We start from the raw sequence: 25,634 nt of genomic DNA on the forward strand, positions 1-25,634 counted from the left end.
TGCGTGCAGTTCTCTCCTGAAGGCCACTCACCCCTGACCCCATTGCATGTAGCTCTCTCCTGTAGGTCACTCACCCCTGACCCCATTGCATGTAGCTCTCTCCTGAAGGTCACTCACCCCTGACCCCATTGCGTGTAGCTCTCTCCTGAAGGTCACTCACCCCTGACCCCATTGTGTGTAGCTCTCTCCTGAAGGTCATTCACCCCCTGACCTCATTGTGTGTAGCTCGCTCCTGAAGGTCACTCACCCCTGACCCCATTGTGCGTAGCTGTCTCCTGAAGGTCACTCACCCCCCTGACCCCATTGTGTTTAGCTCTCTCCTGAAGGTCACTCACCCCTGACCCCATTGTGTGAAGCTTTCTCCTGATGGTCACTCAACCCCTGACCCCATTGGGTGTCGCTCTCTCCTGAAGGTCATTCACCCCCTGACCTCATTGTGTGTAGCTCTCTCCTGAAGGTCACTCACCCCTGACCCCATTGTGCGTAGCTGTCTCCTGAAGGTCACTCACCCCCTGACACCATTGTGTGTAGCTCTCTCCTGAAGGTCACTCACTCCTGACCCCATTGTGTGTAGCTCTCTCCTGAATGTCACTCACCCCTGACCCCATTGTGTGTAGCTCTCTCCTGAAGGTCACTCACCCCTGACCCCATTGTGTGCAGTTCTCTCCTGAAGGTCACTCAACCCTGACCCCAATGTGTGTAGCTCTCTCCTGAAGGTCACTCACCCCTGACCCCATTGTGTGTAGCTCTTTCCTGAAGGTCACTCACCCCTGACCCCATTGTGTGCAGTTCTATCCTGAAGATCACTCACTCCTGACCCCATTGTGTGCAGTTCTCTCCTGAAGGTCACTCACCCCTGACCCCATTGTTTGTAGCTCTCCCCTGAATGTCACTCACCCCCTGAGCCCATTGGGTGTAGCTCTCACCTGAAGGTCACTCACCCCTGACCCCATTGTTTGTAGCTCTCCCCTGAATGTCACTCACCCCCTGAGCCCATTGGGTGTAGCTCTCTCCTTAAGATCACTGACCCCTGACACCATTGTGTGCAGCTCTCTCCTGAAGATCACTCACCCCTGACCCCATTGTGGCAGCTCTCTCCTGAAGGTCACTCAACCACTGACCCCATTGTGTGTAGCTCTCTCCTGAAGTTCACTCACCCCTGACCCCATTGTGTGCAGCTCTCTCCTGAAGGTCACTCACACCTGAACCCATTGTGGCAGCTCTCCCCTGAAGGTCACTCACCCCCTGACCCCATTGGGTGTAGCTCTCTCCTGAAGGTCACTCACCCGCTGACCCCATTGGGTGTAGCTCTCTCCTGAAGGTCACTCACCCACTGACCCCATTGTGTGTAGTTCTCCCCTGAAGGTCATTCACCCCTGACCGCATTGTGTGTAGCTCTCTCCTGAAGGTCACTCACCCCCTGACCCCATTGTGTGTAGCTCTCTCCTGAAGCTCACTCACCCCCTGACCCCATTGTGTGGAGCTCTTGCCTGAATGTCACTCACCCCTGAACCCATTGCGTGTAGCTCTCTCCTGAAGGTCACTCACCCCCTGACCCCATTGTGTGTAGCTCTTTCCTGAAGGTCACTCACTCCCTGACCCCATTGTGTGTCGCTCTCCCTGAAGGTCATTCACCCCTGACCCCATTGTGTGTAGCTCTCTCCTGAAGGTCACTCACCCCCTGACCACGTTGTGTGTAGCTCTTGCCTGAAGGTCACTCACCCCTGAACCCATTGCATGTAGCTCTCTCCTGAAGGTCACTCACTTCCTGACCATATTGTGTGTAGCTCTTGCCTGAAGGTCACTCACCCCTGACCCCATTGGGTGTAGCTCTCTCCTGAAGGTCACTCACCCACTGACCCCATTGTGTGTAGTTCTCCCCTGAAGGTCACTCACCCCCTGACCGCATTGTGTGTAGCTCTCTCCTGAAGGTCACTCACCCCCTGACCCCATTGTGTGTAGCTCTCTCCTGAAGCTCACTCACCCCCTGACCCCATTGAGTGGAGCTCTTGCCTGAATGTCACTCACCCCTGAACCCATTGCGTGTAGCTCTCTCCTGAAGGTCACTCACCCCCTGACCCCGTTGTGTGTAGCTCTTGCCTGAATGTCACTCACCCCTGAACCCATTGTGTGTAGCTCTCTCCTGAAGGTCACTCACCCCCTGACCCCATTGTGTGTAGCTCTCTCCTGAAGCTCACTCACCCCCTGACCCCATTGTGTGGAGCTCTTGCCTGAATGTCACTCACCCCTGAACCCATTGCGTGTAGCTCTCCCCTGAAGGTCACTCACCCCCTGACCGCATTGTGTGTAGCTCTTTCCTGAAGGTCACTCACTCCCTGACCCCATTGTGTGTCGCTCTCCCTGAAGGTCATTCACCCCTGACCCCATTGTGTGTAGCTCTCTCCTGAAGGTCACTCACCCCCTGACCACGTTGTGTGTAGCTCTTGCCTGAAGGTCACTCACCCCTGAACCCATTGCATGTAGCTCTCTCCTGAAGGTCACTCACTTCCTGACCATATTGTGTGTAGCTCTTGCCTGAAGGTCACTCACCCCTGACCCCATTGCGTGTAGCTCTCTCCTGAAGGTCACTCAGCCCCTGAACCCATTGTGTGTCTCTCTCTCTTGAAGGTCACTCACCCCTGACCCCATTGTGTGCAGCTCTCTCCTGAAGGTCATTTACCCTCTGACCCCATTGTGCGCAGCTCTCTCCTGAAGGTCACTCACCCCTGACCCCATTGTGTGTAGCTCTCTCCTGAAGGTCACTCACCCCTGACCCCATTGTGTGTAACTCTCTCGTGAAGGTCACTCATCCCTGACCCCATTGTGCGTAGCTCTCTCGTGAAGGTCACTCACCCCTGACCCTATTGTGCGTAGCTCTCTCCTGAAGGTCACTCACCCATGACCCCATTGTGTGTAGTTCTCTCCTGAAGGTCACTCACCCCTGACCCCATTGTGTGTAGCTCGCTCCTGAAGGTCACTCACCCCTGACCCCATTGTGTGTAGTTCTCTCCTGAAGGTCACTCACCCCCTGACCCCATTGTGCGTAGCTCTCTCCTGAAGGTTGCTCACCCCTCACCCCATTGTGTGTACTTCTCCCTTGAAGGTCACTCACCCCTGACCCCATTGTGCGTAGCTCTCTCCTGAAGGTCATTCACCCCCCTGACCGCATTGTGTGTCGCTCTCTCCTGAAGGTCACTCACTCCCTGACCCCGTTGCATGCAGTTCTCTCCTGAAGGTCACTCACCCCTCACCCCATTGTGTGTATTTCTCCCTTGAAGGTCACTCACCCCTGACCCCATTGTGTGTAGCGCTCTCCTGAAGGTCACTCACCCCCTGACCCCATTGGTTGTAGTTCTCTCCTGAAGGTTACTCACCACCTGACCCCATTGTGTGTCGCTCTCTCCTGAAGGTCACTCACCCCTGACCCCATTGTGTGTAGCTCTCTCCTGAAGGTCACTCACCCCTGACCCCATTGTGTGTAGCTCTCTCCTGAAGGTCATTCACCCCCTGACCTCATTGTGTGTAGCTCGCTCCTGAAGGTCCTTTACCCCCTGACCCCGTTGTGTGTAGCTCTCCCATGAAGGTCACATACCCCCTGACCCCGTTGCGTGCAGTTCTCTCCTGAAGGCCACTCACCCCTGACCCCATTGCATGTAGCTCTCTCCTGTAGGTCACTCACCCCTGACCCCATTGCATGTAGCTCTCTCCTGAAGGTCACTCACCCCTGACCCCATTGCGTGTAGCTCTCTCCTGAAGGTCACTCACCCCTGACCCCATTGTGTGTAGCTCTCTCCTGAAGGTCATTCACCCCCTGACCTCATTGTGTGTAGCTCGCTCCTGAAGGTCACTCACCCCTGACCCCATTGTGCGTAGCTGTCTCCTGAAGGTCACTCACCCCCCTGACCCCATTGTGTTTAGCTCTCTCCTGAAGGTCACTCACCCCTGACCCCATTGTGTGAAGCTTTCTCCTGATGGTCACTCAACCCCTGACCCCATTGGGTGTCGCTCTCTCCTGAAGGTCATTCACCCCCTGACCTCATTGTGTGTAGCTCTCTCCTGAAGGTCACTCACCCCTGACCCCATTGTGCGTAGCTGTCTCCTGAAGGTCACTCACCCCCTGACACCATTGTGTGTAGCTCTCTCCTGAAGGTCACTCACCCCTGACCCCATTGTGTGTAGCTCTTTCCTGAATGTCACTCACCCCTGACCCCATTGTGTGTAGCTCTCTCCTGAAGGTCACTCCCCCCTGACCCCATTGTGTGCAGTTCTCTCCTGAAGGTCACTCAACCCTGACCCCAATGTGTGTAGCTCTCTCCTGAAGGTCACTCACCCCTGACCCCATTGTGTGTAGCTCTTTCCTGAAGGTCACTGACCCCTGACACCATTGTGTGCAGCTCTCTCCTGAAGATCACTCACCCCTGACCCCATTGTGGCAGCTCTCTCCTGAAGGTCACTCAACCACTGACCCCATTGTGTGTAGCTCTCTCCTGAAGTTCACTCACCCCTGACCCCATTGTGTGCAGCTCTCTCCTGAAGGTCACTCACACCTGAACCCATTGTGGCAGCTCTCCCCTGAAGGTCACTCACCCCCTGACCCCATTGGGTGTAGCTCTCTCCTGAAGGTCACTCACCCGCTGACCCCATTGGGTGTAGCTCTCTCCTGAAGGTCACTCACCCACTGACCCCATTGTGTGTAGTTCTCCCCTGAAGGTCATTCACCCCTGACCGCATTGTGTGTAGCTCTCTCCTGAAGGTCACTCACCCCCTGACCCCATTGTGTGTAGCTCTCTCCTGAAGCTCACTCACCCCCTGACCCCATTGTGTGGAGCTCTTGCCTGAATGTCACTCACCCCTGAACCCATTGCGTGTAGCTCTCTCCTGAAGGTCACTCACCCCCTGACCCCATTGTGTGTAGCTCTTTCCTGAAGGTCACTCACTCCCTGACCCCATTGTGTGTCGCTCTCCCTGAAGGTCATTCACCCCTGACCCCATTGTGTGTAGCTCTCTCCTGAAGGTCACTCACCCCCTGACCACGTTGTGTGTAGCTCTTGCCTGAAGGTCACTCACCCCTGAACCCATTGCATGTAGCTCTCTCCTGAAGGTCACTCACTTCCTGACCATATTGTGTGTAGCTCTTGCCTGAAGGTCACTCACCCCTGACCCCATTGCGTGTAGCTCTCTCCTGAAGGTCACTCACCCACTGACCCCATTGTGTGCAGCTCTCTCCTGAAGGTCATTTACCCTCTGACCTCATTGTGCGTAGCTCTCTCCTGAAGGTCACTCACCCCTGACCCCATTGTGTGTAGCTCTCTCCTGAAGGTCACTCACCCCTGACCCCATTGTGTGTAACTCTCTCGTGAAGGTCACTCATCCCTGACCCCATTGTGCGTAGCTCTCTCGTGAAGGTCACTCACCCCTGACCCCATTGTGCGTAGCTCTCTCCTGAAGGTCACTCACCCCTGACCCCATTGTGTGTAGCTCGCCCCTGAAGGTCACTCACCCCTGACCCCATTGTGTGTAGTTCTCTCCTGAAGGTCACTCACCCCCTGACCCCATTGTGCGTAGCTCTCTCCTGAAGGTCATTCACCCCCCTGACCCCATTGTGTGTAGCTCTATCCTGAAGGTTGCTCACCCCTCACCCCATTGTGTGTACTTCTCCCTAGAAGGTCACTCACCCCTGACCCCATTGTGTGTCGCTCTCTCCTGAAGGTCACTCACCCCCTGACCCCATTGTGTGTCACCCTCTCCTGAAGGTCCTTCATCCACTGACCCCGTTGCATGCAGTTCTCTCCTGAAGGTCACTCACCCCTCACCCCATTGTGTGTAGCTCTCTCCTGAAGGTCACTCACCCCCTGACCCCATTGGGTGTAGTTCTCTCCTGAAGGTTACTCACCCCCTGACCCCATTGTGTGTAGCTCTCTCCTGAAGGTCACTCACCCCTGACCCCATTGTGTGTAGCTCTCTCCTGAAGGTCACTCACCCCTGACCCCATTGTGTGTAGTTCTCTCCTGAAGGTCCTTTACCCCCTGACCCCGTTGTGTGTAGCTCTCTCCTTAAGGTCACTCACCCCCTGACCCTGTTGTGTGTAGCTCTCTCCTTAAGGTCACTCACCCCCTGACCCTGTTGTGTGTAGCTCTATCCTGAAGGTCACTCACCCCTGACCCCATTGTGCGTAGCTCTCTCCTGAAGGTCATTCACCCCCCTGACCCCATTGTGTGTAGTTCTCTCTTGAAGGTCACTCACCCCTGACCCCATTGTGTGTAGCTCTATCCTGAAGGTCACTCACCCCCTGACCCCATTCTGTGTAGCTCTCTCCTGAAGGTCACTCACCCCTGACCCCATTGTGTGTAGTTCTCTCCTGAAGGTCCTTTACCCCCTGACCCCATTGTGTGTAGCTCTCTCCTGAAGGTCACTCACCCCCTGACGCCATTGTGTATAGCTCTCTCCTGAAGGTCACTCACCCCTGAGCCCATTGCGTGTAGCTCTCTCCTGAAGGTCAGTCACCCCCTGACCACTTTGTGTGTAGCTCTTGCCTGAAGGTCAGTCCCCCCTGAACCCATTGCATTTACCTCTCTCGTGAAGGTCACTCAGCCCCTGAACCCATTGTGTGTCTCTCTCTCTTGAAGGTCACTCACCCCTGACCCCATTGTGTGTAGCTCTCTCCTGAAGGTCATTTACCCAATGACCCCATTGTGTGTAGCTCTCTCCTAAAGGTCCTTTACCCCCTGGCCAGGTTGTGTGTAGCTCTCTCCTGCAGGTCACTCACCCCCTGACCCCGTTGTGTGTAGCTCTCTCATGAAGGTCACTCACCCCCCTGACCCCATTGTGTGTAGATCTCTCCTGAAGGTCACTCACCCACTGACCCATTGTGTGGAGCTCTATCCTGAAGGTCACTCACCCCTGACCCCATTGCGGCAGCTCTCTCCTGAAGGTCACTCACCCCCTGACCCCATTGTGTGCAGCTCTCTCCTGAAGGTCACTCACCCCTGACCCCATTGTGGCAGCTCTCTCCTGAAGGTCACTCAACCACTGACCCCATTGTGTGTAGCTCTCTCCTGAAGGTCACTCACCCCTGACCCCATTGTGGCAGCTCTCCCCTGAAGGTCACTCACCCCCTGACCCCATTGGGTGTAGCTCTCTCCTGAAGGTCACTCAACCCCTGACCCCATTGGGTGTTGCACTCTCCTGCAGGTCACTCACCCAATGACCCCATTGGGTGTAGTTCTCTCCTGAAGGGCATTCACCCCTGACCCCATTGTGTGTAGCTCTCTCCTGAAGGTCTCTCACCCCCTGACCCCATTGCATGTCGCTCTCTCCTGAAGGTCACTCACCCCTGACCCCATTGCTTGTAGCTCTCTCCTGAAGGTCACTCACCCCATGACCCTATTGTGTGTAGCTCTCTCCTGAAGGTCACTCACCCCTGACCCCATTGTGTGCAGCTCTCTCCTGAAGATCATTTACCCCCTGACCACATTGTGCGTAGCTCTCTCCTGAAGGTCACTCACCCCTGACCCCATTGTGTGTAGCTCTCTCCTGAAGGTCACTCACCCCTGAACCCATTGTGTGTAGCTCTCTCGTGAAGGTCACTCACCCCTGACCCCATTGTGTGCAGTTCTCTCCTGAAGGTCACTCACCCCCTGACCCCATTGTGTGTCGCTCTCTCCTGAAGGTCCTTCACCCCCTGACCCCGTTGTATGTAGCTCTCTCCTGAAGGTCACTCACCCCTGAGCCCATTGCGTGTAGCTCTCTCCTGAAGGTCCTTCACCCCCTGACGCCATTGTGTATAGCTCTCTCCTGAAGGTCACTCACCCCTGAGCCCATTGCGTGTAGCTCTCTCCTGAAGGTCACTCACCCCCTGACCACTTTGTGTGTAGCTCTTGCCTGAAGGTCAGTCCCCCCTGAACCCATTGCATTTAGCTCTCTCGTGAAGGTCACTCAGCCCCTGAACCCATTGTGTGTCTCTCTCTCTTGAAGGTCACTCACCCCTGACCCCATTGTGTGTAGCTCTCTCCTGAAGGTCATTTACCCAATGACCCCATTGTGTGTAGCTCTCTCCTAAAGGTCCTTTACCCCCTGGCCAGGTTGTGTGTAGCTCTCTCCTGCAGGTCACTCACCCCCTGACCCCGTTGTGTGTAGCTCTCTCATGAAGGTCACTCACCCCCCTGACCCCATTGTGTGTAGATCTCTCCTGAAGGTCACTCACCCACTGACCCATTGTGTGGAGCTCTATCCTGAAGGTCACTCACCCCTGACCCCATTGCGGCAGCTCTCTCCTGAAGGTCACTCACCCCCTGACCCCATTGTGTGCAGCTCTCTCCTGAAGGTCACTCACCCCTGACCCCATTGTGGCAGCTCTCTCCTGAAGGTCACTCAACCACTGACCCCATTGTGTGTAGCTCTCTCCTGAAGGTCACTCACCCCTGACCCCATTGTGGCAGCTCTCCCCTGAAGGTCACTCACCCCCTGACCCCATTGGGTGTAGCTCTCTCCTGAAGGTCACTCAACCCCTGACCCCATTGGGTGTTGCACTCTCCTGCAGGTCACTCACCCAATGACCCCATTGGGTGTAGTTCTCTCCTGAAGGGCATTCACCCCTGACCCCATTGTGTGTAGCTCTCTCCTGAAGGTCTCTCACCCCCTGACCCCATTGCATGTCGCTCTCTCCTGAAGGTCACTCACCCCTGACCCCATTGCTTGTAGCTCTCTCCTGAAGGTCACTCACCCCATGACCCTATTGTGTGTAGCTCTCTCCTGAAGGTCACTCACCCCTGACCCCATTGTGTGTAGCTCTCTCCTGAAGATCATTTACCCCCTGACCACATTGTGCGTAGCTCTCTCCTGAAGGTCACTCACCCCTGACCCCATTGTGTGTAGCTCTCTCCTGAAGGTCACTCACCCCTGAACCCATTGTGTGTAGCTCTCTCGTGAAGGTCACTCACCCCTGACCCCATTGTGTGCAGTTCTCTCCTTAAGGTCACTCACCCCTGACCCCATTGTGTGTCGCTCTCTCCTGAAGTTCCTTCACCCCCGGACCCCGTTGTGTGCAGCTCTCTCCTGAAGGTCACTCACCCCTGACCCCATTATGTGTAGCTCGCTCCTGAAGGTCACTCACCCCCTGACCCCACTGTGTTGAGTTCTCTCCTGAAGGTCCTTTACCCCCTGACCCCATTGTGTGTAGCTCTCTCCTGAAGGTCACTCACCCACTGACCCCATTGTGTGTCGCTCAACGTGAAGGTCATTCACCCCTGACCCCATTTTGTGCAGCTCTCTCCTGAAGGTCACTCAACCCCTGACCACGTTGTGTGTAGCTCTTGCCTGAAGGTCACTCACCCCTGACCCCATTGTGTGTAGCTCGCTCCTGAAGGTCACTCACCCCTGACCCCATTGTGTGCAGCTCGCTCCTGAAGGTCACTCACCCCCTGACCCCACTGTGCGCAGCTCTCTCCAGAAGGTCACTCACCCCCTGAACCCATTGTGTGTAGCTCGCTCCTGAAGGTCTCTCACCCCCTGACCCCATTGTGTGTAGCTCTCTCCTGAAGGTCACTCACCCCTGAACCCATTGTGTGTAGCTCGCTCCTGAAGGCCACTCACCCCTGACCCCATTGTGTGCAGCTCTCTCCTGAAGGTCACTCACCCCTGACCCCATTGCGGCAGCTCTCTCCTGAAGGTCACTCACCCCCTGACCCCATTGTGTGCAGCTCTCTCCTGAAGGTCACTCACCCCTGACCCCATTGTGGCAGCTCTCTCCTGAAGGTCACTCAACCACTGACCCCATTGTGTGTAGCTTTTGCCTGAAGGTCAGTCCCCCCTGAACCCATTGCATTTACCTCTCTCGTGAAGGTCACTCAGCCCCTGAACCCATTGTGTGTCTCTCTCTCTTGAAGGTCACTCACCCCTGACCCCATTGTGTGTAGCTCTCTCCTGAAGGTCATTTACCCAATGACCCCATTGTGTGTAGCTCTCTCCTGAAGGTCCTTTACCCCCTGGCCAGGTTGTGTGTAGCTCTCTCCTGCAGGTCACTCACCCCCTGACCCCGTTGTGTGTAGCTCTCTCATGAAGGTCACTCACCCCCCTGACCCCATTGTGTGTAGCTCTCTCCTGAAGGTCGCTCACCCACTGACCCATTGTGTGGAGCTCTAACCTGAAGGTCACTCACCCCCTGACCCCATTGTGTGTAGCTCTCTCCTGAATGTCACTCACCACCTGACCCCATTGTGTGTAGCTCTCTCCTGAAGGTCACTCACCTCTGACCCCATTGTGTGTAGCTCTCTCATGAAGGTCCTTCGCCCCCTGACCCCATTGTGTGCAGTTCTCTCCTGAATGTCACTCACCCCCTGACCCCGTTGTGTGTAGCTCTCTCCTGAAGGTCACTCACCCCCTGACCCCATTGTGTGCAGTTCTCTCCTGAAGGTCACTCACCCCCTGACCCCATTGTGTGTCGCTCTCTCCTCAAGGTGCTTCACCCCCTGACCCCGTTGTATGTAGCTCTCTCCTGAAGGTCACTCATCCCTGACCCCATTGTGCGTCGCTCTCTCCTGAAGGTCCTTCACCCCCTGACCCCGTTGTGTGTAGCTCTTTCCTGAAGGTCACTCACCCTGACCCCATTGTGTTTCGCTCTCTCCTGAAGGTCCTTCAACCCCTGACCCCATTGTGTGTAGCTCTCTCCTGAAGGTCACTCACCCCCTGACCCCATTGTGTGCAGTTCTCTCCTTAAGGTCACTCACCCCTGACCCCATTGTGTGTCGCTCTCTCCTGAAGTTCCTTCACCCCCGGACCCCGTTGTGTGCAGCTCTCTCCTGAAGGTCACTCACCCCTGACCCCGTTGTGTGTAGCTCGCTCCTGAAGGTCACTCACCCCCTGACCCCACTGTGTTGAGTTCTCTCCTGAAGGTCCTTTACCCCCTGACCCCATTGTGTGTAGCTCTCTCCTGAAGGTCACTCACCCACTGACCCCATTGTGTGTCGCTCAACGTGAAGGTCATTCACCCCTGACCCCATTTTGTGTACCTCTCTCCTGAAGGTCACTCACCCCCTGACCCCATTGTGTGTAGCTCGCTCCTGAAGGTCACTCACCCCTGACCCCATTGTGAGCAGCTCGCTCCTGAAGGTCACTCACCCCCTGACCCCACTGTGTGCAGCTCTCTCCAGAAGGTCACTCACCCCCTGAACCCATTGTGTGTAGCTCGCTCCTGAAGGTCACTCACCCCCTGACCCCATTGTGTGTAGCTCTCTCCTGAAGGTCACTCACCCCTGAACCCATTGTGTGTAGCTCGCTCCTGAAGGCCACTCACCCCTGACCCCATTGTGTGCAGCTCTCTCCTGAAGGTCACTCACCCCTGACCCCATTGCGGGAGCTCTCTCCTGAAGGTCACTCACCCCCTGACCCCATTGTGTGCAGCTCTCTCCTGAAGGTCACTCACCCCTGACCCCATTGTAGCAGCTCTCTCCTGAAGGTCACTCAACCACTGACCCCATTGTGTGTAGCTCTCTCCTGAAGGTCACTCACCCCTGACCCCATTGTGGCAGCTCTCCCCTGAAGGTCACTCACCCCCTGACCCCATTGGGTGTAGCTCTCTCCTGAAGGTCACTCAACCCCTGACCCCATTGGGTGTTGCACTCTCCTGCAGGTCACTCACCCAATGACCCCATTGGGTGTAGTTCTCTCCTGAAGGGCATTCACCCCTGACCCCATTGTGTGTAGCTCTCTCCTGAAGGTCTCTCACCCCCTGACCCCATTGCATGTAGCTCTCTCCTGAAGGTCACTCACCCCTGACCCCATTGCTTGTAGCTCTCTCCTGAAGGTCACTCACCCCATGACCCTATTGTGTGTAGCTCTCTCCTGAAGGTCACTCACCCCTGACCCCATTGCGTGTAGCTCTCTCCTGAAGATCATTTACCCCCTGACCCCATTGTGCGTAGCTCTCTCCTGAAGGTCACTCACCCCTGACCCCATTGTGTGTAGCTCTCTCCTGAAGGTCACTCACCCCTGAACCCATTGTGTGTAGCTCTCTCGTGAAGGTCACTCACCCCTGACCCCATTGTGTGCAGTTCTCTCCTGAAGGTCACTCACCCCCTGACCCCATTGTGTGTCGCTCTCTCCTGAAGGTCCTTCACCCCCTGACCCCGTTGTATGTAGCTCTCTCCTGAAGGTCACTCATCCCTGACCCCATTGTGCGTCGCTCTCTCCTGAAGGTCCTTCACCCCCTGACCCCGTTGTGTGTAGCTCTTTCCTGAAGGTCACTCACCCTGACCCCATTGTGTTTCGCTCTCTCCTGAAGGTCCTTCAACCCCTGACCCCATTGTGTGTAGCTCTCTCCTGAAGGTCACTCACCCCCTGACCCCATTGTGTGCAGTTCTCTCCTTAAGGTCACTCACCCCTGACCCCATTGTGTGTAGCTCTCTCCTGAAGTTCCTTCACCCCCGGACCCCGTTGTGTGCAGCTCTCTCCTGAAGGTCACTCACCCCTGACCCCGTTGTGTGTAGCTCGCTCCTGAAGGTCACTCACCCCCTGACCCCACTGTGTTGAGTTCTCTCCTGAAGGTCCTTTACCCCCTGACCCCATTGTGTGTAGCTCTCTCCTGAAGGTCACTCACCCACTGACCCCATTGTGTGTCGCTCAACGTGAAGGTCATTCACCCCTGACCCCATTTTGTGTAGCTCTCTCCTGAAGGTCACTCACCCCCTGACCACGTTGTGTGTAGCTCTTGCCTGAAGGTCACTCACCCCTGACCCCATTGTGTGTAGCTCGCTCCTGAAGGTCACTCACCCCTGACCCCATTGTGTGCAGCTCGCTCCTGAAGGTCACTCACCCCCTGACCCCACTGTGTGCAGCTCTCTCCAGAAGGTCACTCACCCCCTGAACCCATTGTGTGTAGCTCGCTCCTGAAGGTCTCTCACCCCCTGACCCCATTGTGTGTAGCTCTCTCCTGAAGGTCACTCACCCCTGAACCCATTGTGTGTAGCTCGCTCCTGAAGGCCACTCACCCCTGACCCCATTGTGTGCAGCTCTCTCCTGAAGGTCACTCACCCCTGACCCCATTGCGGCAGCTCTCTCCTGAAGGTCACTCACCCCCTGACCCCATTGTGTGCAGCTCTCTCCTGAAGGTCACTCACCCCTGACCCCATTGTGGCAGCTCTCTCCTGAAGGTCACTCAACCACTGACCCCATTGTGTGTAGCTCTCTCCTGAAGGTCACTCCCCCCTGACCCCATTGTGGCAGCTCTCCCCTGAAGGTCACTCACCCCCTGACCCCATTGGGTGTAGCTCTCTCCTGAAGGTCACTCAACCCCTGACCCCATTGGGTGTTGCACTCTCCTGCAGGTCACTCACCCAATGACCCCATTGGGTGTAGTTCTCTCCTGAAGGGCATTCACCCCTGACCCCATTGTGTGTAGCTCTCTCCTGAAGGTCTCTCACCCCCTGACCCCATTGTGTGTAGCTCTCTCCTGAAGGTCACTCACCCCCTGACCCCATTGTGTGTAGCTCTTGACTGAAGGTCACTCACCCCTGAACCCATTGCATGTAGCTCTCTCCTGAAGGTCACTCACCCCTGACCCCATTGCTTGTAGCTCTCTCCTGAATGTCACTCACCCCATGACCCTATTGTGTGTCGCTCTCTCCTGAAGGTCACTCACCCCTGACCCCATTGTGTGTAGCTCTCTCCTGAAGATCATTTACCCCCTGACCCCATTGTGCGTAGCTCTCTCCTGAAGGTCACTCACCCCTGACCCCATTGTGTGTAGCTCTCTCCTGAAGGTCACTCACCCCTGAACCCATTGTGTGTAGCTCTCTCGTGAAGGTCACTCACCCCTGACCCCATTGTGCGTAGCTCTCTCCTGAAGTTCACTCACCCCTGACCCCTTTGTGTGCAGCTCTCTCCTGAAGGTCACTCACCCCTGACCCCATTGTGTGCAGCTCGCTCCTGAAGGTCACTCACTCCTGACCCCATTGTGTTTAGTTCTCTCCTGAAGATCCTTTACCCCCTGACCCCGTTGTGTGTAGCTCTCTCCTGAAAGTCACTCACCCCCTGACCCCATTGGGTGTAGCTCTCTCCTGAAGGTCACTCACCCACTGACCCCATTGTGTGTAGCTCTTTCCTGAAGGTCACTCACCCCGACCCCATTGTGTTTCGCTCAACCTGAAGGTCATTCACCCCTGACCCCATTTTGTGTAGCTCTCTCCTGAAGGTCACTCACCCCCTGACCACGTTGTGTGTAGCTCTTGCCTGAAGGTCACTCACCCCTGAACCCATTGCATGCAGCTCTCTCCTGAAGGTCCTTTACCCCCTGACCCCGTTGTGTGTAGCTCTCTCATGAAGGTCACTCACCCCTGACCCCATTGTGTGTAGTTCTCTCCTGAAGGTCACTCACCCCCCTGACCCCATTGTGTGTAGATCTCTCCTGAAGGTCACTCACCCCCTGACCCCATTGTGTGTAGCTCTCTCCTGAAGGTGACTCACCCCTGACCCCATTGCATGTAGCTCTCTCCTGAAGGTCACTCACCCCTGACCCCATTGCATGTAGCTCTCTCCTGAAGGTCACTCACCCCTGACCCCATTGCGTGTAGCTCTCTCCTGAAGGTCACTCACCCCTGACCCCATTGTGTGTAGCTCTCTCCTGAAGGTCACTCACCCCCTGACCCCGTTGTGTGCAGGTCTATCCTGAAGGTCACTCACCCCTGACTCCATTGTGTGAAGCTTTCTCCTGAAGGTCACTCAACCCCTGACCCCATTGTGTGCCGTTCTCTCCTGAAGGTCACTCACCCCCTGACCCCATTGTGTGTCACCCTCTCCTGAAGGTCCTTCACCCACTGACCCCGTTGCGTGCAGTTCTCTCCTGAAGGTCACTCACCCCTGACCCCATTTTGTGTAGCTTTCTCCTGAAGGTCACTCATCCCTGACCCCATTGTGTGCAGCTCTCTCCTGATGGTGCCTCACCAGCAGACCCCATTAGGGTGTATCTGTTCCCTGAGAGTTTTTTTGATGTTTAGGCATATGGTCCTCAATTTAGTAACCCTTTTTTTGGATTGCAGATTGAATATGGGAGGAGCGAGGACCCAGCCTGGAAAAACTTAACTAAAATCATTAAATACCTGAAGGACGAAGGTAAGTACTCAAACATATGGAATAAATCACATTTTCAATCCCTCCCTCCACGAGACACTGTCTGGTGTCTCTCAGTCCTTCTCTCTCAGGCAAGCTGTACGTGGCTCCTCCTTGGCCGAGATAGTTTTGACCCCAACCTGTGACCCGATGTCGTGGGTAACGGTCTCAGGGCGATTACATCTAAATTTGCATCCCGCTCAGAAGGCTTGGGATCAAACCTTCCTCCGGGGCGGGGGTGATGGTGCCGACTCTCACTCGGGTGCAGGTTGTAGGAGCCCTGCTCACCCGAACTGAGCTGGGCGGTGCAGGGTTGGAGTGGCTGTTCCATGTTCCAACAACGGGGGAGATCGGCTCGCTCAGCACTCGGCCAGGATTGGAGCTCGGGCCTTTGCTGGTCCGCGGGTGGAGCTCAGCCGCCGAAAGGACAAGGAGCACGATGTACTACAGTGCAAAGCATGTCTGTAACCTCTTCCTTGTCACCCTTCCCATTTCTAGGTGATTACCAGGAGCTGAACGAAACCGTCTCCCTCATGGATTTGATCAAAAGCATCAACCTCACCAAGTACTATCGCTACAATGGGTCGCTCACCACCCCGGAGTGCAATGAAGTGGTTGTTTGGACGGTCTTTGAAGAGCCAATTCGTCTCAATGCATCATTGGTGTGCACCTCAACTCACTTCATCCGTGTCCTGTACCTGCCCTGGGAGTGTTTGATGGGGCAGTGTAGAGGGAGCTTTACTCTGTATCTAACCCGTGCTGTACCTGCCCTGGGAGTGATGAATGGGACAGTGTAGAGGGAGCTTTACTTTGTATCTAACCCGTGCTGTTTCTGCCCTGGGAGTGTTTGATGGGACAGTGTAGAGGGAGCTTTACTCTGTATCTAACCCGTGCTGTACCTGCCCTGGGAGTGTTTGATGGGGCAGTGTAGAGGGAGCTTTACTCTGTATTTAACCCGTGCTGTACCTGTCCTGGGAGTGTTTGATGGGACAGTGCAGAGGCAGCTTTACTCTGTATCTAACCCGTGCTGTACCTGCCCTGGGAGTGTTTGTTGGGACGGTGTAGTGGGAGCTTTACTTTGTATTTAACCCGTGCTATCTCACACTGGGCAGAGCAGTTCCTCACTCCAGTTCCTTCTTGTCTCTGCAGGTGGAGACCTTTTTCGAAGACCTCTATGTCAACAGGACCACTGGTATCAAGTTGCACAATAATTTCAGGCTCACTCAGCAAAACATGAACAAAGTGTATGCCTCAAGGGGGGCCTCCAAAGCCTTGGACACCAGCTCAGGCACCACTGGCCCGGGCACCACCGGCCCGGGCACCACCGGCCCGGGCAACACCGGCCCGGGCAACACTGGCCCGGGCACCACCAGGGGCAGACCCCTCCTTCTCGGCCTCCTGTTCACTCTCATCTCTCTCTACCTCAATTCCTTCTGACCAGGGTTTGATGCCCCCGCAACCTCTAGGGTGGGGGGTTCCCGCTCCCCGAGAAGCTTGAAGAGAAGGGTTTTTTCTTCCGGGGTTGAAATCGGGTGTTTTCTGTCAAAAACGAATCGTTATGAATTTTAATTCCGCCACCTCAGTTCCCAGCCGCTCGCCTCCAGTTGGTTCAGGGGTTTGGTTTAATTTGGAGCCACCGTCTCATCTGAGAGCATAAAACCAGCCCCTCCGCCTCTGGCCTGCACTGAGAGCTGACTCACTGAGCCCCACACACACAGAGCAGGAAAGGCCCAGGCTCCATCCCCGGCCTGTGCTGAGTGAACTGATCTCACCTGGTGTGGTACTGAGTCACACACACAGCAGGAAAGGCCCAGGTTCCATCCCCGGCCTAGTGCTGAGTTCGCTGATCTCACCCGGTGTGGTACTGAGTCACACACAGAGCAGGAAAGGCCCAGGTTCCATCCCCGGCCTAGTGCTGAGTTCGCTGATCTCACCCGGTGTGGTACTGAGTCACACACACAGCAGGAAAGGCCCAGGCTCCATCCCGGCCTGTGCTGAGTGAACTGATCTCACCTGGTGTGGTACTGAGTCACACACACAGCAGGAAAGGCCCAGGTTCCATCCCCGGCCTAGTGCTGAGTTCGCTGATCTCACCCGGTGTGGTACTGAGTCACACACACAGCAGGAAAGGCCCAGGCTCCATCCCCGGCCTGTGCTGAGTGAACTGATCTCACCTGGTGTGGTACTGAGTCACACACACAGCAGGAAAGGCCCAGGTTCCATCCCGGCCTAGTGCTGAGTTCGCTGATCTCACCCGGTGTGGTACTGAGTCACACACAGAGCAGGAAAGGCCCAGGCTCCATCCCCGGCCTGTGCTGAGTGAACTGATCTCACCTGGTGTGGTACTGAGTCACACACACAGCAGGAAAGGCCCAGGTTCCATCCCCGGCCTAGTGCTGAGTTCGCTGATCTCACCCGGTGTGGTACTGAGTCACACATACAGCAGGAAAGGCCATTCTGTTGCGATGCAACTTTGTGATTCTCTCCATAAAGAGGAAACTTTGATCCTGTCTTCAAGTGGCCCTCTGTCTGAGGGAAGCTAGTTGGACTAGATATTCCTGAGGTGGTGAATTGAATATATTAAACAAATTTTAAGTGATATTTTATAGGTATATCTCTGTTGATTTAAGTGGAATTGATGTCTCACTGAGATGTTCATCTGCTGCTATTCATTGTGACCAATGAATTTGAATAAATGTCTATATCTTAGAAATTTCGCCTGTATTGCTTAAACCCACTGCCAAACCAGAACCATCTTATTCAATCTATGGAGACCAGGGGGAGGAAGGGAGGGGGGAAGGAGGGCAGGGGAGAGGAGGGCAGGGGAGAGGAGGGCAGGGGAGGGGGAGGAGGAGGAGGAGGAGAGGGGGAGGAGAGGGAGAGGGGAGGGGAAGAGGGGAGGGGAAGAGGGGAGGGGAGGTGAGGGGGGAGAGGTGAGGGGGGAGAGGTGAGGGGGGAGAGGTGAGGGGGGAGAGGTGAGGGGGGGAGAGGTGAGGGGGAGAGGTGAGGGGGGAGAGGTGAGGGGGGAGAGGTGAGGGGGGAGAGGTGAGGGGGGAGAGGTGAGGGGGAGGGGAGGGGAAGGAGAGGCAGTGGAGAGGGGAGGGAGGGATGGGAGGGAGGAGGAAGGGGAGAGAGGAGGGGGGGAAGGGGAGAGGGCGGGGAGGGGGAGTGGGGCGAGAGGGGGAGGAGAGGAGAGGGGAGGGAGGGGAGAGGGCGAGAGGCCGGGAGGGGGGGAGGGCGGGGGGGGGAGGAGAGGAGGGCGTTGGAATGACTGAACCATATCCACGGAGACCAGCCCCAGCCCTAAATGTGACGACACCAGGTTTCCTGATACAGCAGTTTATTGATGGGCCATGAAGACAGTGTGGGTCACCGAGTCTCTCCGGGCCCCGGCTCCACACTGCTGACGTCCCGTGAGCTGGGGGTCTCGCCAGGTCTCACTCGGCCGCTGCCTCGACCTCGCGGATGACCCCCGCCCTTCGACCAGTCCTGCCGCGGCGCCGGCCACGTCTTCCGAGGCCAGGGCCTCCTCTCCTGGGCGTGCACCGCCTCCTGTCGATCGGACGGTCCCCGTTCGGGTGCCCCGGCGAACTGCCGACCCCGTGCCGGCCGGCTCCAGGCCTGGGCGGCCGGGCCTGTGGCCACGTCGGTGAGGCGCGGGTCCCGCGGGTGTCCGGCCAGATCTTCCTGAGGCGGCGGCGGTCCTTCCCGGCGGTCAGCAAGGGGCCGGGGCCGGCGCCGGGGGCCGGCCCAGCCTCTGCCAGCCGGCCGCCCTCTCCTCTCAGTGCGGGGAGGGGGCCCGCGGGGGGCTGGGCCGTCAGACGGTGAAGGAGCCCTCTCCGGGTCACAGGTCGCAGCCGCGGGAGACAGGTTCTCGGTGCGCTCCCTGTGTTCCTCCTCTGAGCTCTGGCTGATTACAGGCTGCACGGAGAAAAAAATTAAGGCACGGTTAGTGCTTAGGGTGGGAGATCAGACAAAGGAAAGGAAGCAAGGAAGGGATGGAGAAGGGGACGGAGAGGAAAGGAAAGAAGGAAAGAAAAGGGAAGGAAAGAAAGAACTAGCATTTATATAGTTACAATGAAACATGTATATAAGAACAGAGGATCAGGAGGAGGCCATTCAGCCCCTCGAGCCTGTCCCACCATTCAATGAGATCAAGGCTGATCTGTATCTGAACTTCATTTACCGGCATTGGTTGCATGTCCGTTTATAACTTTGCTTAACAAAAATATCAATTTCAGTGTTGAAATTTTCACTTGACCCCTGGCCTCAACATCTTTTTAACATAAGAACATAAGAAGTAGGAGCAGGAGTAGGCCAATCGGCCCCTCGAGCCTGCTCCGCCATTTAATAAGATCATGGCTGATCTGATCCTAACCGCCAATCCACTATCACAGAACCATCTCCTGAATCTAACAGAATTAGACACACGAAATAGGAGCAGGATCAGGCTACACGGCCCCTGGGCCCGCTCCGCTACCCACAGGGCCATGTCCGATCCGAACCTAGACTCATGTACAAATTCCTGCCCGCTCCCCGTAACCCTTAATTCCCTTTACTTCTAGGAGGACACTTGGGGGTGAGAGTTCCAGATTTCCACTAACCTTTGCGTGTAGAAGTGTTTCCTGACATCACTCCTGAACAGCCTAGCTCTAATTTTAAGGTTACATTGAATTTACAGCCATTCGGCCCAAATGGTTGATGGCAGTGGTAATGCTCCACATGAGCCTCCTCACACTCTACTTCATCGCACCCTATCAGAGTTATCTTTATGTTCCTTTCTCCCTCATGCATTTATCTAGCTTCCCTTTAAATGTATCTATGCTATTTGCCTCAACTCATGTTCCAAACGGGAGCAATTGGAGATTAGATAGCAAGCTGGCTACAATACACTAAACAGAGTGCTAGCAAGAAACCTGTCTGAAAGGACATGCAGTCTGACAGAGCTCCTGTGATGACCCGACCCCGTCTGATCTACAGCTGCAGCACCAGCCGCTTGCAGCTGCGATCACCGAGTGTTTGGACTTGAAATCCCGCGCGGTTTTCTGCGCAGTTGTGAATCCTGCTCACACCTAACTCCATCCACCCGCCTTGGCTAGCAAAAGTCTATCGATCACAGATTGAAAATTATTTAAATTATCAAGGAACATAAAACAAAATAGTAAAATAGTCTACAGGCACATCAATAAAAAAAAAGGAAAGTCGGGATGGGAATAGGGCCACTGAGGAATCGACAGGATAAAATCACAGGCAATGATAGCAAATTGGCAGAAATATTACTTTGCTTCAGTATTTACCAGGGAGACAGGTCAGGTGGACATGACATCGGAAGATGAGCTTAGAAATGATGTAACCGCATTTAAAATAAATAGGAGAAATATTAAATCAACTAGTCAAACCCCCTGGTCCGGACGGATTACATCCACGCATTTTAAAAGAATTTAGGGAAGAGATATCAGAGGCACTATTACACAATTCGTTAGAAAAAGATGTAGTGCCAGAGGACTGGCGGATAGCTAACGTAATACCAATATTTAAGAAGGGAGATAGAACATGTCCAGGGAACTATAGACCAGTCAGCTTAACATCGGTGGTAGGAAAAATAATGGAATCCCTACTGAGGAAGAAAGTAGAAGAACATCTAGAAACCAAAAATATAAGGAATAGTCGGCATGGGTTTCAAAAGGAAAAGTCTTGCTTGACCGACCTCATTGAATTTTTTGAAGAGGTAACAGAGAGAGTAGACAAGGGTAATGCAGTAGATGTAATTTATCTAGATTTCCAAAAGGCCTTCAATAAGGAGCCCCATAATGGACTAATGAATAAGGTCAGAAAATGCAGAGTCAGGGGACAAGTAGCAGAATGGATTGCTGGCTGGCTTCAAGACAGAAAGCAGAGAGTAGGGGTAAAGGGTAGCTATTCACAGTGGCAGAAGGTGGGTAGTGGAGTTCCACAAGGATCAGTGCTGGGACCACTGCTGTTCACAATTTACATTAACAACTTAGACTTTGGAATCAAAAACACAATTTCTAAATTTGTGGATGACACCACGGTGGGGGGAAATAGTCAATACCGAGGAGGACAGGAACATATTAATAAACTTGCAGAATGGGCATATAATTGGCAAATTAATTTCAACACATAAATGTGAGGTACAGGTAGACTATCCTTTATCCGAACTTCCGAAAACCTCTAAAAACCGAAAGTTTGTTTGTTCAGCGTAAGTCGTGCGCACAACATGACCAGAGTGGCGCACAACTTACGCTGAGCAGGGCAGAGGGTCACAGAGTTCTCTCCTGGGTAGGAGATTGCAGGCCGAGCCGGGCAGTGTGAAGGAGGTACCGGGAGAGTGAACCCAACAATACAGCGGCCCGTCCGATAGCTGCAGCGGCCCGTCCGATATTCTTTTCTCCCCCCGACCCGAACCGAACCGAACCACGGCCCGTCCGATATTCTTTTCTCCCGACCCGACCCGAACCACGGCCCGTCCGATATTCTTTTCTCCCGACCCGACCCGAACCACGGCCCGTCCGATATTCTTTTCTCCCCCCCGGACCACCCCCCCGACCCCGCCCCCCCCGACCTGAACCGCAGCCCGTCCGATATTCTTTTCTCCACCCCCACCCGACCCCCGACCTGATTTGCGGGCCAGCTTAGTAGGAGTCAGCCGATATCCGGCTTTCCAGAGAAGCAGGAAGGGGAATGAGACACGGAACAGTCGCAAGAGGTAGCCTGAACTTTTACAATTTATATTAAATACAAATTTCCCAGTCTTATAATAATACCTTCTGAAATCCGAAAAATTCCGAAAACCAAAACTCAGCTGGTCCCAAGGCTTTCGGATAAGGGATAGTGTACCTGTATTACATTTTAGTAAGCAAAATAAGGAGGTCACATATTAGTTGGAAAATAAGAATCTAAATGGGGTTGAAGAGCAAAGGGATCTCGGAGTACAAATACACAAATGATGGAAAGTAGCGATGCAGGTTAATAAGGCAATAAAAAAGCAAACCAGGCACTAGGGTTTATTTCTAGAGGTATAGAATTGAAAAGAGGGAAGTTATGCTAAACCTGTATCGAACCTTGGTTAGACCACACTTGTAGAGTACTGCGTACAGTTCTGGTCGCCATATTATAAAAAGGATATCGAGGCACTGGAGAGGATGCAGAGAAGATTTACAAGGGTGATACCAGAAATGCGAGGGTATACATATCAGGAAAGGATGAACAGGCTGGGTCTCTTTTCTCTTCAAAAGAGAAGGCTGAGGGGTGACCTAATAGAGGTCTTTAAAATGATGAAAGGTTTTTATAGATTCGACACAGAGAGAATGTTTCCACGTGTGGGGAAGAGCATAACTAGAGGTCATCAATATAAGATAGTCACCAAGAAATCCAATAGGGAATTCAGGAGAAACTTCTTTACCCAGAGGGTGGTGAGAATGTGGAACTCGCTGCCACAGGGAGTGGTTGAAGCGAATATTATAGATGCATTTAAGGGGAGGTTAGACAAGCATATGAGGGAGAAGGGAATAGAGGGTTATGGTGATAGAGTTAGATGAGGAAAGACGGGAGGAGGCTCGAATGTAGCATAAACGCCGGCATGGACTGGTTGGGCCGAATGGTCTGTTTCAGTGCTGTATATTCTATGTAATCCTATGTATTAACTGAACTAGCATCTACTGCTTTGTGCGGGAGAGTGTTCCACGCTTCTACTTTGCGTGTTTCCTAACTTCTCTCCTGAATGGTCTGGCTCTGATTTTAAGGTTCCATGCCCTCGTCCTAGACTCCTCCAACCAGTAGAAAAAGTTTCTCTGAAACTACTGGACACTCGCAAATTCCAAACTACAGACAGCCTTCCATGCACCGAGCCCCTTTCACAAGATTAATCACGGAACATAGCCACTGTATAGAATCACAATAGTACAGCACAGGAGGCCGCCATTCGGCCCCTCGAGTCTGCGCTGGCTCTCTCTCGCAATCCAGTGAGTCCCACTCAATGTTCCCTCTAATTTTTTTTGGGGTGCATGGCCCATTCAAATTTCCGTGCCTCCGTGGTTTTTCCATTGTAAAGGCATTGGGTGGCCTGTACGGGACCTTAAGCTGATTTAGTACAACCTCCTTTATGAACCTTTATAAAACACTGGTTCGGCCTCAACTGGAGTATTTGTGACCAATTCTGGGCACCACACTTTAGGAAGGATCTGAAGGCCTTAGAGAGGGCGCAGAAAAGATCTCCGAGAATGGTTCCAGGGATGAGGGACTTCCATTACGTGTATAGACTGGAGAAGCTGGGGTTGTTCTCCTTGGAGCAGAGAAGATTGAGAAGAGATTTAATAGAGGTGTTCAAAATCACGCGGGGTCTAGACAAAGTAGACAGAGAGAAACTGTTCCTAGTGACGGAAGGGTCGAGAACCAGAGGACGCAGATTTAAGGTGATTAGTAAAAGAACCAAAGGCCATGTGGGGAAAAACTTTTTTACTCAGCGAGTGGTTAGGATCTGGAACGCACTGCCCGAAAGGGTGCTGGAGGCAGACTCAATCGTGGCTTCCAAAAGGGAATTGGATAAGTACCTGAAGGAAAAAAATTTGCAGGACTACGGGGAAAGGGCGGGGGAGTGGGACTAGCTGAAGTGCTCTTGCAGAGAGCCGGCACGGGCTCGACGGGCCGAATGGCCTCCTTCTGTGCTGCAACCATTCTATGATTCCTAGGTTTTTAATCTGGAATTTTCACGGAGTCAGGATCACTGGCGCTTCCCCTTGTAGGCTGCTTCTCCTCTGTCCCGACTTCCATCCCCAACCCCATCCCCCGGGCACCGCCCAAATTCTCGTGAGGTCAATGTGTGCGCCAGTCAGGGTGAAAGTTTCTTTGTGAAAGCAGCGGCTTGACTGGAATGGGGGGGGGTGGGGGGGGGGGGGCTCTTTACCCAGCATCCACAGCGGCAAGGAAAGCGCTCGGTCTCTGGGATTGAATGCTGGCACGGCTCCATCCCCACAGGAGATAGAGCGGTTTCTCTATCGCTGTGGATGCTGGGTAAAGCGCTCCCCCCATTTCCACCATTCTGCTGAAAACTTTTAACAGCACAAACAATGACTGTAATGAAAATAAGGACATCCTCAAAAAAGGACAGATGGTGCCGGTCGCTAAGGTGTCCGTAATTTACCGGTTTAACTGTAATTCGTAGCGAGGAACCAGATGTTGTCGGGATAACTGAAACATTGCTATGTAAAGCTAGTAGTTAGAAAGGATATGGAAGAAAGAAGGGGTGGGGTGGAAGGGTAGTTGTACTAATGAGGGATAACATAATGGCAGTAGAAAGCAAAAAGGACATAACCAACATGATGTCTTTAAAATTATGAAGGGGTTCAATAGGGTAGACATAGAGAAGGTGTTTCCACTTGTGGGCGAGGCCAAAACTAGGGGCCATAAATTGGCGGGAGTAACTATGACTCTCTTAACCTCTTAAGAGTTACTGCAGGGCTTTTGAGGAGGTCGCTCAAGCCCCTAAGTCTTTTTTTTATTCGTTCATGGGATGTGGGTGTCGCTGGCAAGGCCAGCATTTATTGCCCATCCCTAATTGCCCTCGAGAAGGTGGTGGTGAGCCAAATTCTTGAACCACTGCAGTCCGTGTGGTGAAGGTGCTCCCACAGTGCTGTTAGGGAGGGAGTTCCAGGATTTTGACCCAGAGACGATGAAGAATCGGCGATGTACTTCTAAGTCAGGATCGTGTGACTTGGACGGGAACTTGGAGGTGGTGGTGTTCCCATGTGCCTGCTGCCCTTGTCCTTCTAGGTGGTAGAGGTCGCGGGTTTGGGAGGTGCTGCCGAAGAAGCCTTGGCGAGTTGCTGCAGTGCATCTTGTAGATGGTACACACTGCAGCCACGGTACGCCGGTGGTGGAGGGAGTGAATGTTTAAGGTGGTGGATGGGGTGCCAATCAAGCGGGCTGCTTTGTCCTGGATGGTGTCGAGCTTCTTGAGTGTTGTTGGAGCTGCACTCATCCAGGCAAGTGGAGAGTATTCCATCACACTCCTGACTTGTGCCTTGTAGATGGTGGAAAGGCTTAGGGGAGTCAGGAGGTGAGATACTCGCTGCAGTTCCAGGATTTTGACAAAGCGACGATGAAGGAACGACGATCTAATTCCAAGTCAGGATCGTGTGTGACTTGGAGGTGTAAGAATTCGCAATAATTTACATTTCTGAAGGTCAATTTTTTTTGATTAAAGAATCCCTGGGCATTGTGCCTTTAAATTTCCAGGGATAAAAATGGCTGTCACCACATGGCCGAAGACAAAGGACAATGCTTTGTTTACAAAGCAATTGAATGCTATTAGCATTTGTTTGTATATCGAGTGGATACATCTAAACTGCAGAAGAGACTTTTGCACCTTGAATGGGAAGCGTTTAACATTTGAATGGGTTTTCAATCACCCAGCACTGGACAATAGAGCAGTTGTATCTCCCTTTTGTTTCAGCCCAGGGAGCTCCGAAAGACACATTAACCCAGTCTAACCACTTTGAGTTAGCCAATCACAGCTT

At 53.9% G+C, this 25,634-nt stretch overlaps 2 protein-coding genes across 2 annotated transcripts in view; one reads left to right on the forward strand and one right to left on the reverse strand.

Moving 5' to 3' along the window:
• LOC147095490 (uncharacterized) overlaps nucleotides 1–16,536 on the forward strand; it is a 263,751-nt gene extending 247,215 nt beyond the window's left edge. Inside the window, exons 9-11 of the mRNA XM_085973648.1 lie at nucleotides 15,030–15,102; nucleotides 15,598–15,761; nucleotides 16,249–16,536. Of these exons, the coding sequence (XP_085829774.1) occupies nucleotides 15,030–15,102; nucleotides 15,598–15,761; nucleotides 16,249–16,536 (525 nt within the window). The remainder of the gene's footprint in view (nucleotides 1–15,029; nucleotides 15,103–15,597; nucleotides 15,762–16,248) is intronic.
• A 1,886-nt stretch (nucleotides 16,537–18,422) lies between these two features.
• Nucleotides 18,423–25,634, reverse strand: part of rnf25 (ring finger protein 25) — a 44,368-nt gene continuing 37,156 nt past the window's right edge. Inside the window, exon 9 of the mRNA XM_085974638.1 lies at nucleotides 18,423–19,020. Within this exon, the coding sequence (XP_085830764.1) occupies nucleotides 18,469–19,020 (552 nt within the window). The 3' untranslated portion in view covers nucleotides 18,423–18,468. The remainder of the gene's footprint in view (nucleotides 19,021–25,634) is intronic.

This window comes from Somniosus microcephalus, unplaced genomic scaffold (genome assembly GCF_052327205.1).
Source record: "Somniosus microcephalus isolate GS21.2 unplaced genomic scaffold, FLI_Smic_1.0 unresolved_chr1, whole genome shotgun sequence".
In the NCBI taxonomy this organism is placed as follows: domain Eukaryota; kingdom Metazoa; phylum Chordata; class Chondrichthyes; order Squaliformes; family Somniosidae; genus Somniosus; species Somniosus microcephalus.